Source organism: Daldinia loculata, assembly GCF_022478755.1.
Source record: "Daldinia loculata strain CBS 113971 unplaced genomic scaffold F4817scaffold_14, whole genome shotgun sequence".
Taxonomy (NCBI): Eukaryota; Fungi; Ascomycota; class Sordariomycetes; order Xylariales; family Hypoxylaceae; genus Daldinia; species Daldinia loculata.
Genome location: NW_026054868.1, coordinates 114,419 through 126,958, shown reverse-complemented (window position 1 = coordinate 126,958; position 12,540 = coordinate 114,419). Strand labels below are relative to the sequence as shown.

General features: G+C 46.1%; 4 protein-coding genes across 4 annotated transcripts; 2 read left to right on the top strand and 2 right to left on the bottom strand.

Moving 5' to 3' along the window:
- Positions 1-3,886: 3,886 nt before the first annotated feature.
- F4817DRAFT_48332 (uncharacterized protein) lies at positions 3,887-5,827 on the bottom strand. Its single transcript, XM_049307534.1, has 2 exons — positions 5,528-5,827; positions 3,887-5,446 (listed from the first exon to the last, which is right to left on the bottom strand). The coding sequence occupies exons 1-2, from the start codon at positions 5,570-5,572 to the stop codon at positions 3,971-3,973; spliced, it is 1,521 nt and encodes a 506-aa protein (XP_049160678.1). The 5' UTR covers positions 5,573-5,827; the 3' UTR covers positions 3,887-3,970.
- Positions 5,828-6,069: 242 nt separating this feature from the next.
- F4817DRAFT_332355 (uncharacterized protein) lies at positions 6,070-7,997 on the top strand. The gene has a single exon (XM_049302642.1). It carries the CDS (start codon positions 6,207-6,209, stop codon positions 7,548-7,550), a length of 1,344 nt encoding a protein of 447 aa, XP_049160677.1. The 5' UTR covers positions 6,070-6,206; the 3' UTR covers positions 7,551-7,997.
- A 987-nt stretch (positions 7,998-8,984) lies between these two features.
- F4817DRAFT_314235 (uncharacterized protein) lies at positions 8,985-9,389 on the top strand (the record flags this gene model as incomplete). The annotated part of the gene is made up of 1 exon (XM_049300372.1): positions 8,985-9,389. The coding sequence occupies one exon, from the start codon at positions 8,985-8,987 to the stop codon at positions 9,387-9,389; it is 405 nt and encodes a 134-aa protein (XP_049160676.1).
- Positions 9,390-9,893: 504 nt separating this feature from the next.
- F4817DRAFT_314234 (MFS general substrate transporter) lies at positions 9,894-12,235 on the bottom strand (the record flags this gene model as incomplete). The annotated part of the gene is made up of 12 exons (XM_049300371.1): positions 9,894-9,965; positions 10,018-10,145; positions 10,198-10,262; positions 10,316-10,394; positions 10,447-10,615; positions 10,675-11,056; positions 11,109-11,254; positions 11,310-11,447; positions 11,507-11,520; positions 11,582-11,662; positions 11,721-11,856; positions 11,912-12,235. The coding sequence occupies 12 exons, from the start codon at positions 12,233-12,235 to the stop codon at positions 9,894-9,896; spliced, it is 1,734 nt and encodes a 577-aa protein (XP_049160675.1).
- Positions 12,236-12,540: the final 305 nt, after the last annotated feature.

Genomic DNA, 12,540 nt, shown 5'->3' with positions numbered 1-12,540 from the left:
CTATAGCTTCGCCTCTTATCCGGTATAGCATAGACGTTTACCTCTATACTTTCTCTACCTATGCAGTCACTCGAATAAAAGAGTAAATTAAGCACCCAAAATACAGACCAGATTTCATGTTAAACATAATGCAACATGTGATATAGTATTGTGTCTTATGCTTCATTGTCCCGACGTAATCCTACTGCTGAGACTACCTAGGTATCTTACTATACCAACTAAAATACTCATAAAATCCGTCTACTCGTCCAAGCGCCCACCCCAATTCCCATACGCCAAACGTCCCAACGCTTAAAGCATGATATTCGTTACCGATACTCCTGACGCGTGATATGCGAAATCCTGTATATGCATTCAAGTAACACGCTTGCTTGGCCTCTTCCCAGGAAAAAGTAGTGACAAGGACAAAAAATATCAAAACCGCCCGTCTGTAATGTCGTTGAAAATATCCCTCGTGATAAGGTTTCCTCGCAGGAGCGCCCTCTCCGTGATCTTGCCTCTCTTGGCTCCGCTCTCTGGGTGCTGAAATTGGTTCTCTTTCCCGTCAGGAGCATGAGAGGCACGACCCCCGATGAAGCCCTTCTTCGGTACTTTCTTTCCCGGGGAAGACCGTTGTTTCTGCGGACTCGTAAGATCCACGATGCCGCCTCCAGTCGCTGTAATCTGTGTGCCTGTGCCCGACTCGTCAAAGAAGTGGCTCTCGAGCGCGTCGGCAGGCAAGTCGTACACCCAGTCGCGACTTTCCATAAGCTTAATAAACCGGCTCAACATCTCTTGGTCTCCTGCGCCCTTGAGCGTGCCACGACTGCCTACGACGAGTAATTTAGTCTTTGCGCGCGTGAATGCGACGTTGATGCGCCGCCAATCCTTTAGTAGGTCACCGATGTTGGAGCTCTCGTTGCTGCGCACCAGGCTTAAAATCACCACCTCTTTGTCACGCCCTTGAAACCGATCCGCTGTATGTAATTCGATGCTGCTACCGTGCGCCCGTAGCCCGTGCTTTAGTAGCGAGAGCTGCGACCGGTAGTGCGTCATGACACCGATCTCGGTTGCCGGTACACCAGTTGCTAGCAGGGCGTCGACTAGCTGCACCACAACACGCGCTTCTGTGGGATTAACGATGCGATTTCCTTTAGCTTCCTCGCGCGACGAGGGTAGGAAGTCTGTGTTAATGAAACGGACCCTGGCCTCAGGATCCAGAAGGTTGCGCAGCCAGCAACTGTCATTAGTCCATGCGGTACAGAAGGACCGCGGTGTACCGGGACGCATTATGGTATCTGCATTATGGTGTTTCTGCCGTAAGTTTTCTATGTGAGGCATGTCGAGTTTCTGATGGCGGAGGTCTTCCGTGCCACACTTGAGCCGACCTTCGTAGATGAGGGTGTTGCTGAGTGTCATAATATCCTCACACATGCGATATTGGTGTTCGAGATTCACCACCGAGTCTGGATGTGTGTCCGAAAGCAGTTTAAAGAGACTAACATCCAAGCCGCCGACACGAGCCTCCTCATTCTGTACTAGAGGAGGTAACTGATTATGGTCTCCAACCAGAACGAATGTACGTGCCATGCGGATTGGTCCCAGGCATATAGGTAATGTAATCTGGGATGCTTCGTCGACAATACAGTAGTCGAATGTTCGCTCATTGAATACCGGGTGATTGACCCCCAAACAGGTTGTCGCTACGATTGGTGTTTCGTGCCAAGCGCTTCGGATCTCCTCGAAGCTAGTCATTGGCCGTCCGGCGAGGATGGCGAAGTCCTGCACGTCAGGATGAACTTTGGCTGGTGCGCCGAGTCGTAGAACAGGCATCTTGTCATCCTTCAACTTGAGCAAGATATTGTCTACGGCGGAGTGCGTGTACGAGGTTAGGAGGACGCTTTTCCCTTGGCCAACTAATGCGCGGATGATATGAGCAATCGTAGTAGTCTTGCCGGTACCGGGCATACCCAAGACGAGCGCGTAGTCATTGGCGCCCATAACCTTCTCAATAGCCTTCTTTTGGTCAATATTCAAGCTCGCTTGGTCGGCAACTGTGTATTGTGTCGTTGATGCCTTGAACGTCGGTGGGGCGAGGTCAACTACGAGACGTCGAATTTCTCTTGATCCAAATACCCCATCCGCCATTATCTGAACTAGGTTGTTCCGGACGGTCGCCATGCCGCTGCTGAACTCATCTTTATCAAGCCGGTATTTAAGAGGTGCTTCTTTCACCTTACCCTGAGATTGAGCAGGCGTTGCTCCTTCAGGTGCCACCTCCATAATACTGGCGAAAACTTGGTTATTTGATTCATCGAACCCTGGCCGACGTACACGAGCATTGTGAAGTCGACGGTCCACTGCGACACATATCTTCTGCTTCCGCACCGACGTAACGTATCCAATTGCCAAAGCAAAGTGGCCCTGCTCGTCAGACACGACGATCGGTTCTCCTACCGCGAGCTGAGAGTCTATAAAAGAGAACCCGGAAGTGGGACTCTCTTTTATAAACGTATACCGAAATCGGTTGATTCTTGGGTTGTTGGTATCTTCCAGAGCGGAACCCTCCTCGATGATAACGTTGGCAAAGCACCGTCCGAGCTTCTCCCTCTCCGTGCTTACCATGGTCCACAGCTCCCGGCGTAATTTCTGGCTCTCCTTTTCTTCTTTTGTCAATAAATCTTCCCATTTTAAGAAGAATTCTTGGTGTGTCGGAGTTAGATGTCGAACAACTTCATCAAACTTGGACTTCATCCCACTCGTCTCGTGATCGCCACTGTCTGCAAGTTTGTGGTATATAAAACAAGATACCTTTGCGTAGCATTTGTCGCACGTGTTAGTACTTCGCTTCATGGGTGGAAGCTGGACGCTGCGCTCTCGAATATAGCACGCGAGCTGATTTCGTTGCATAATCATATGGCGAAGCTCGTTACGGATTGTCGGGATTCGAATCGTCTGAGATGTTTCCATATAGTACAAAATACCATAAGCGATCTCAACATCGTAACGATCTGATAACAGAAGATTGTATAGAGATGTTTGCGCTTGGTGGTTACTTGTAGCATTATGGCCCGTCTTCACTTCAAAGGGTACCGTTAAGGTCCGCCGTTGAAAGCCATCTTTCATAGTTATCTGGACCGTGGCATCAATGTTACCCTTCAGCCCGTACATTGGAGACCAAACGTGCTCTTCAACGTCGAGGAGCTTCGTAACGCACATATTTGCCTTCTCGCCGTTTCGACCTTGTACAACAGCATCGGGCTAGTAGATCAGCAAAAATTACCCTTAACATTGGATAATTGGAAAGCATACCTTTGGGAAACGAGTTACGAACGCCGATGCCCAACTCCTCAACTCCGGCATTTTTGACCTAAGATGTTCGCGGGCGTCGCTAAGAGAAACCTTAATCGTATATAAGTCTTCCACGTGCTTTTCTGTAATATCACAAATAACACTATCTAGGAACTGCGGGGTCCATTTGTTGGACATCAGTGCCTCCTGGAAGATCTCATGTAGTAAAGTTCCGTATACTAGAGGCGGAGTTTTGTCACTAGTGGCCTTGACACGATCTTGGAGGACAGCTCGGCGCATGCAGGTAAAGCTGTCTGCTACAACCGTGGCTGATATTAGTTGATCTGGGTGGAGAATAAGGATGTTCTGGGAGTTATCTATAATGCATTGCCCAGTAGGTTCAAACTGGCCGATTATGTGGACGTAGGACTTCGGGCTCGCAGGAGTATCAATCCAATCACCTCGAAGATGAACAGTTTTCATAATATTACTTCGATCGACTTGGACAAATAGAATCTGAAAGTGTTAGTTATATTACCAGAGCGCAACTTGCATGGATACTTACCTTTTCTATTGACTCACGTCCGTAGTCATCGACATACTGGCTTTCAAGAACCTTTGTTACCAGGTATCTCTGAATTGTCTTGGGCTTATTGGCTACCTACAGATATTCTTAGCAACCAAATTCAATTCACCCCTATTATCGCCCACGTACAGGTAACGATCCATCCATCTGCTTAGAGGAGGCGGATTGTGTAGCAGCCATTTCAGCAGCGTCGAAATCAAAATCGCCCCCAAAATCATCGCCGTAAATGTCCTCAGCAAGGTCATCAGATGTAGGGGTTGAGTTTTTCTGCGCAGTAATACCAGGTTGAACTAGCGTGTGGGTTTCGTCAATTTGTGTTATCAAGTCTTCAGCGGCAGCAATTATGTCGTCGTCCATATCATTGAACTCATCGTCGAATGACTCGGACTCTCGGCTAGGCTGCTGATCTTGAGCTTGTCCGGTATCTGCTAGTGGTGCCACTGATTCTTTTACGGGCTCCCCGCACGACTGTCCTATACTGGCACCGAGTTCCATAAGTGTATCATCATCAAAATCGTCGTCTCCGTAATCCGATGAATTGCCCACCAACGTTTCTTCTGGCTCCAAAACTTCCGCTATTGGCATACTTTTTGCAGCGAATATCGGAGGGGAAGGCCTCGAAGAGGTCTTTCGTCTGGTAGGCGAACTGGGAATCTGTGCTACCGGCTGAGAAGACTTTTTCTTGCGCGAAGGGGACTCTAGCGCGTCTTGACGAGCCTGAATCGCCTTTGATCTGTTGAGTTCCCCCGTCACACTTTGCAGCAAGGCGTTAACCATGGATGATTTCGAGCTACGACTCGGACTCTCTTCGACAGTGATTTCCACTGGCTTTGCGGCTTCTGCCCGTTCAACCCTTCGACGTTTGGGCCAGTTCTCCCCGCAGCTGATGGCTCTTCGTAGTCCACCCTCGCCTGCTATCCTCGATGGTCGAGGTGACGATGAGACCATGATTTGGGCCAAGGTGGAATTCATAGCCCCAAGCGGTGCGACAGTCGTGGATCCATTAAGAGAGAATCGATCCCACAGTTCCAGTGCAGGGTCGGCGTGAGGGGACTTAAGCGCTCGCGACAATTTTTCGACGTTTACAGCTGGGACACGAGGTTTCGAGTGGGACGCGGGTGACGATACGGGCGACGAACTCCGTGCTCGCTTCTTCCCTCTCTTGCCTGGCATTACTGGAGACAGCTTTAGCCGGTGCTGTATATCTTCTTTTGTATCCCAGCCAATCCTCTCATTAGGAGAACCCTCCTCTTCCTCCTCGGCTTCGACCGTTCCAACAAGATCCTGCCATACTAACCGATTCACGGGTGTAGTCGCACCTTTTTTAGGTGCGGGAAGGCTGGCTGTCTCCTCAACGTGAATTGTTGAGCCAGTGCCAGCGTTCGGAGCTGTTTCGACGCAAACAGTAGATACGTCGGCCTCCTGACCATCGGTTTTGGTTAGATTTGAACGCTTGAAGGCATTGAGTTTATTCTTGGTGACTTCGGAAATGGGCTGAAGTGGTTCAGAGACCGGATTTCGCGTGGCTCGAGTAGCGGTTGAATGGCTTACGGTTGAATGGCTTCTGGCTTTGCTCCATTGCTGGCGGGTCTATAACATCCAGTCAGGCTTCTATTAAATGGATTATATTGACAATTCAATGCTATAGCTATTATAAAAATGTCGACATACTTTAGAAGAGCCATTCTGTTCCGAGAAGGATTTCTGGAGGGGCATGGTGGTAATATTTTGGTGGATTTTATTTGATCATAATTCGTCTTTAACAGATCTTAATCCAATGGTCAATGGTGGTAATAAATAGGGAGGGAGTGGGCGAATGACAAAAAAATGGAGGTTGGCAGTAGAAAATAAGGTCCTAGCTTCGAGGGTTAAAGTCCTTTGTATAGCGAATTGGAGGGGTGCGAGAAGTTGAATAGCAAAGCAATGAATTGAATTGAGTTGAATTGGATGGATAAGACGCGTCGCCAAAGCGCGTCGCGATGGAAATTGGAACTTTGAAACCCTGCACATAATAATGGAACAGCCACGGACCTCACTGCCCCACAGGTAGGTACCTTAATATTTGTGGCTAAGGTAGGCTAGTGCTCAGGTGGGGCCAATGACGTTGATTTCATACATACCCGTAGGCGAGTAATATGTGGCCCAAGCTCCTAAGCTAACATTGCTTTCCCCACCAAATACAGTTTGCCTTTACTTTCAGTCTCATGATTCTCAATTCTCAATTCTCAATTCTCAATTCTCAATTCTCAACTCAATTTCAATAACTCAAGACACTGAGGTCAGATGACAGACTCACTCGGGTAGACCGACAACCAACGGATAGTCTGAAAGACTTAAATACGACGGCAAAATGCCGTCTGATAATGACATCAATCCTCCTTTCGATGATAGCTCACCGTCGGACCTTACTACCAACCCTCCTTGGCCACTCGTAAGTCGGAATCAACAGACGCAAATCGAAAGGACATACTTTGAGGATGGCGCAACTATACATTTCGAAAGATTGCCCCGATTACAGTTTTGGGCGCCCCTTTTTTTCATGAAGGAATCTTTTCGTGTCGTCTACGTTACCGGCAAGGCTGTCCAAGCGTCTAAGCTTTCCCAGCGCCGCTTGACTGCTGACGAAGTTAACGCTACCAGTGAGGCTGCCGCCAATTCAGCCCGGTTCCTTACTTGGATCCATCCTGTTTCCTTGATAACTACTTCTATAATATGCTGGAGGACGAGAAAAACCTTTAAGTTTCCTCTCTACCAGCCAAAAAAAAGGAAATTTAATCCTTTTACCTTTCCCTCTAAACGTCTTCCCATTTTTACCGGCGCTAGTGCCGTCTTCGCCTGGCATGTTTCTCGGTTCTTTTGCTATCTCCCTTTTACCCTAGTCGGATCCCTTATTTTCTTTACCTCTGTAGCAGAATCATCATATGACGCGCACTTATCCAGAGACCCGCGCCTAAAGAACTGGCTCGCAGATGTTAGAAGAATTCATCTTAACAGGCTTGCTCGTATGCAGCGCGAGAATCAGGGACCACAGCGAAGCTTTCCGGGACTTCCGGATCCCGATTCTCAGTCTTCCCAGAGGACTCCCGTTCCCCAATCTCCGCGTGATAAATATTCTTCCGAGTCGGAAAATGAAGCACCCCGAGAATATGGACATGATACCTTTACTGGTCAGTCAGAAAGTAGCCCCAACGGATTAGCCTCGGAAGCCAGCAGGAGTCCATCAACGTCCTCCTCTCAATCATATTGGGGCAAAGAAATCCAGTCCCAAGCGCCACCGAGTAAATCTCAGGACACGGTATACTCGGATTCAGGTTCGCAACATTCAGAAGATGACTTGGATCTGTTCGATGACGACGATGCTTCGCCAGTCCCAGCCGCGTTAAGGAAGGCAGAGGCGCAGCAAACTCGTGACGGCCAGGGTGGCTCTGCTTGGGATCGTATTAGACAGCAGCAGTCACAATCCAGAAGTGCTCAATGGGCTCGGGGAGATTCATCCGGCCAGGAAAGAGGCTGGGGCCGACTGCGGCAGGATAGGACACAAAATCCCCGAGATAGTCAGCCAAAGACAGAGGGCTTCGCATACACAAAGCAAGACGAGGACAAAGAAAACAAGACCTATGAGAAAGAGCAAGCTCAGAAAGAATTCGATGCATTACTAGAAGCCGAGAGACGTGGTGGGTCGAACGGAGGATAGGACGGGGAACATGGGTCAACGGCAGATTTGACCTTGGTAAACAACTACGGACAGAGTTGGGATAGCTTGGGAAATAAGGCAGGAACGAATGGCCTATGTAATAGTAGGCACACAGGTATGTCGGAAAATAAGTGAGCAATTCCGCTATGTTATGGATATTATGGTCTTTGACGATACATGCCTATCTTAAGCTATTAATTTCATATTGGGAAATTCCGCAACGACCTATATAATGTCAATCAAATATATTTCTTGTGCCCCCGAGTACATCATTAGAGGGAACAAAGGCTACTTGAGAATTTAGCGTATTAAATATTAAATACCTTAGGTACCTCTTATTACATATCCGTATCTTCGCTCCCCCTTTTTTCCTTTCTCCACTTTTATTCGTCCTGAGTTATTTCTATATCCATTCCCCCAGAGAATAACAGAGATAAATAAATCGCAGCCACAATGATCATACCGTTTCGATATGTACTGCTTATAGTTTTAAGAATTTGTCGATGTATTCCAATCTATTTACGAAGAATGAATGTATAAGTTGTAGTTTCGAGTGATTAGGTATCTACCTACCTGATAATTCATAGCTCTATGCTAAACTGCATTGTTTTCCCTATTGTTAGGCCACCCCATCAGCTCCTTAATGTTGAATAGGTACCTAACGTTACACTTTTGTAATCCTCATACCTGCTTTTATTGTTCTCAAATAAATTCTTTCGGCTGGCGTTTACCTAGTCAAAGAAATGACTATGCCATTGAATTAAAGACATAGCACCATTTCTTTGCACTCTTCATATAAGAACAATACCAGATCATTAATATGAACTTCTATAAGTAATCCTATCCCCTAGACATAAATAGTCTAAAGAGTATCCGATAGTAACAGCGCAACAAGCAAACTGACTGCAAATCGCCTGCTGATTCGGGTGAATCCCGCAAGTAATCCTAAGATTAATTCTGCAAGTTAATTCAAATATTTAGGTACACACCGAAGCAGCTTTGCATTCAAGTTTGATCCGCGAACTCCTTACGCCAATATATTTGCGGCACTAGGCAATACATATTAAATCGATCAAAATCGCCAGTACTTCCCTGATTCTTCATAGAATCCGATCAACGGAAAAACAAAAAAGTTTTGGACACCAGTCAAGCTTCTAATTAATCCTACTATATTGTTCCTAATAACATTCACCTTAGGTACCTATCTTTAAGATGTGTCAGCAGTGGTTACTGAAGTACAAGGCTTGTGGACATTTCGAGAGAGACGAAGAACGCGTCTATTGCGAACTATACGACTCTTCCTATCCCGACTTTTGTCTACAATGTTTCGAGGCCGATATCATCCGAGAATATACCCCTGGGGACGGTAAGTGTTGTAGGTGCCTCTGTCGTGATTTCTTGGATGCGCAATGGGATCGTACCATAAGCACCAAGATGGACGACGCACGACTCGCTTTCAGTATAGCGAGAGAAGTTCTTTTCTCGTTCAACTTCGTCACAATGGTGGATCTAGAAAAGGTCCAGAACCTATTGACTTATACATACCTTTCCCAAGGTATCGTATTGGATGTACGACTAATACTGAAGATATTCGGCTACCAAAATCCGGAGCTTGAGACCGAGGTTAAGGTTGATAGCCAAAATAGGTGGAATAGAGAACCTTCGCCTATTCCAACACTAGAAGAATACATGCTCCAATTCGCACCTACTCCAACACCGGACCCTGCGCTCCTATCCACACCTATGCCTACCCAGGACCTGGAGGCAAATCAGTATAGTTATGACACGCCTTTGAGTTATATTCCAACTCCTTGGTCTAGCGGAGTATCGGAAATGTAATCACATAGGTAGGATCAGGTTGCCTCAGGAATAAGTATACGGGTAAAGAGACCTACCTGAGAATAATGGATAATATGCATTGATGCTCATGATATGAACTCTTATACATTATATATACTTCCCTGCACAAGTTGATTGGATGTTGTTTACGACGAGGACAATGGTAGCAGGCTGCCGTTGTATATCAGGTTTAGCAGGGCCGTGAAAAGGGGAAGAATTGTAAAATAAATAGCATCTAAGTAGAAGCGTATTACGAAATATATCCTTAATTATCACATTTTATATAATCTTTATAATAAGCACTTATAATTAGGAGAAAATTGTAATAGCTTTGTGATAAATGGTTGAAAAACGGGCAATAAAGTAATTGATATCTCTCAGGTTTCCGCATTCCATCATTAACCGTCATCAGTTCCTACACGTAAGAGGTCTGCTCCCAGGGGATAATGAAACAGATGCTGGCTTAGGTACCTGGCAGACCCGTTAAGGTATCTACCCGGGTTCTTAGCTTGCAAATCTAAAATCCAGTCTCTTGCTTCCTTCATCTTTTGTATTTTCGCGGTACTCATTTTGCTCCTATGAATCATTAGAATCACAACAAGCCAGAGTGACTTGGAACATGACTTACATCCGGGCTCGTTGCGTCCCATGTCCTATCTCTGCGCTTATTCTCGAATATGTAGTATAGCTTGACAGCTATGTATATAACAATATTCAAGCAATTAATTCCGATAAGTACTCTATTTCCACGGCGGTCTAGAAATTATTAGCAAATCATAGATCAGGAAACATAACGGAATAGACTTACAGAGTGGCTTATCGTCGTCACGATAAATGTTTGCACTCATAATAGCCTGAAGCTGAACACAAATGCTTTGCAAGATTAGCCTCTTATTTCCTCTTGTAACAGGACAAGACTAACTTACTTATATGCTGCAGCAGAGACTGTTCTGGTGCGGACAGTGTTGGAGTTCCGACTACTCCAACCAACTTGCATGGCGTGTGCTTCAAAAATATTAGCAAAAAGGCCTTAGGATCTATAGCTGGATGGCCTTACGCGATGGATGTGCTAGTAGAACGGTTACAAGTGCATACGAGCCCCAGCGCGAGGTGTGTTCCGGCAGTAAAGCCAACGCTACTACGCATGGGAGAGTCCAAAACTCTACAAGAAGGCCAAGTATAACACGCTGATTGATAACCTCGGATAGGTAGGTCAATACCAACATCTGGAATATGTCAGCGCGAAAATGTAGCACAGAGATGGACAGTTTTATGGGGTCCTTACGTTGGCAGTTGATATTACCGTCGCCGGGATAGTCAGGAGGTTTGTATTGAAAGTATCGAATCCCAGGGCTCGAAGAGTCAACGTCAAGTATTGCCCAGGAGGGCCAGATGGAATGCTGAAAGTTAACCCAATGATGTATATCGGCCAAAGATGATAGTCGGCTAAGGATTTCCATAACATTTTAAAGGTGATGCCCTGCCGGTTATGCATGTCTCCTTTCGACGGATCATCTCGCAAAATTCGGTTTACGAGAATCTTTTCCTCTCGTTCGGTAAACCAACCATTGGGACGGTGCCAAGCCTTAGTTTGTGTTGGAGATGGTGCCATCATGAACCATGACCATATACCAATGGCAAAAGTCAAGATACCCTCGATTAGGAATCTAGCGAATGTGTTAATGTTATGCTTGTGTTTTTGATGATATATTGTCTTACAGCCAGCGCCAACCTTCATAGCCATGATAGCCTCTGAGGCGTAGAAGACCGTATGCAAGCAAGGGCGCGATCACGTCCGTCAACTGATTCGCCATCCAGAATAAGGCTAAACGAAATGGAAGCTCGGTTCCTTTGAAGAAATAAGACTATACATATCATGTAAGTGTTTAAGTCTTCCTATAACCGTCACTGGAAACGTACCAAATAGAGAATCAAGTCAGGAATGAAACCGCCTTGTAGGAGACCTAGGAGGGCACGGCAAGCTAGGAATGATGAACGGCCCCGAAGCCAAAACTGGGAACCAGCCACAATGCTCCATAATACCATTTGGATTGGAATCTAGAAAATGTAAATAGAGCGTCCAAGGCAAATATGATACATAGGAGGATATTTCATACCCAACGGTCAGGACCTGCGGAACATTAGTTATTAAGCTCAACATTTATGGATAGCGAACCTAGTAAATAACATACCAATTTTCTTACTAACCAGTTGCGAAGGTAATTCGGCAAGCAAGAAAGACACCAGGCGTACTGTGCTCCCATAGTTGTAATCTAAAGAAGCGAAGAGTTAGCTATCGAGATAAACCCTGGTTTATGCATCTTATCTTACCATTTGTCGTGAATCCCATGTCATCCAAGAAATTGTCAGTGTTAGCCTGGCCAAGATTACTCCTATCTAGATCCAGGGCGAAGAAAGCGATACAAGCCCACACGGTCACCTTCCAGTCGATCTTCTTGACAAGTTTCTAAACATATAACCATAAGTAGGAGTTAATCTTTGCTAGAACGGGATTGTTATACCTCTTCTTCCCCCCATGTCCACTTAAAAGACGGGTCGAACCGATGAAGGTTCTCATACTTAGGACTCGGCTTGAATTGCTCGGCTTTCACCGGATCGTCAAATACAGATGGCTGCGTAGCGATGTCTTCAGGCTTATGCTTCTTGACCTTTCTCCTGAAGAGGCTAAGAAGCGGGTGCCTAGGGGGAGTGTGTTCTGCTACTGTAGTTTCGGCGATCTCCTTCGACGGCGATTTTTCTTGATCCGATTCATTGAGTCCATCTCTGGAAGAGCTGGCTGTGTTTGAAGCATCATTGATAATGATTCCATCATTTTTGGTCGCCATATTGTTCGCTTTAGGGCCGATTCAGCCAAAAGGATGAGTTCTCGTGAGCTATCTCCCCTAAGCCAAAGATATGTAGATCTATTAGCCATCTTATCTACCTATGTATCGCCGATTTCATCGCCAGCATCGAGAATCGTCATTTTGCTTGCACTTGCACGATTGCCCTAGCTTATACTACTGTAACCCACTATTCGCGTTCTGTATACTCCTCCGTCGTGGGTTATAGGAGGTATCGATGGTAACATCCCCACGGTACGTGACGAAATAAAAGAATAATACACGGCCAACTGAGCAACCACGTTCGA

What these genes read in the sequence shown, in the direction of transcription:
- F4817DRAFT_48332 (XM_049307534.1), bottom strand. Translation starts at nt 5,572, where the DNA reads ATGCCCCTCCAGAAATCCTTCTCGGAACAGAATGGCTCTTCTAAA. An exon ending in AACAGAATGGCTCTTCTAAA is followed by an intron (nt 5,447 to 5,527) that starts GTATGTCGACAT and finishes TGGATGTTATAG; the next exon opens with ACCCGCCAGCAATGGAGCAA.
- F4817DRAFT_332355 (XM_049302642.1), top strand. Translation starts at nt 6,207, where the DNA reads ATGCCGTCTGATAATGACATCAATCCTCCTTTCGATGATAGCTCACCG.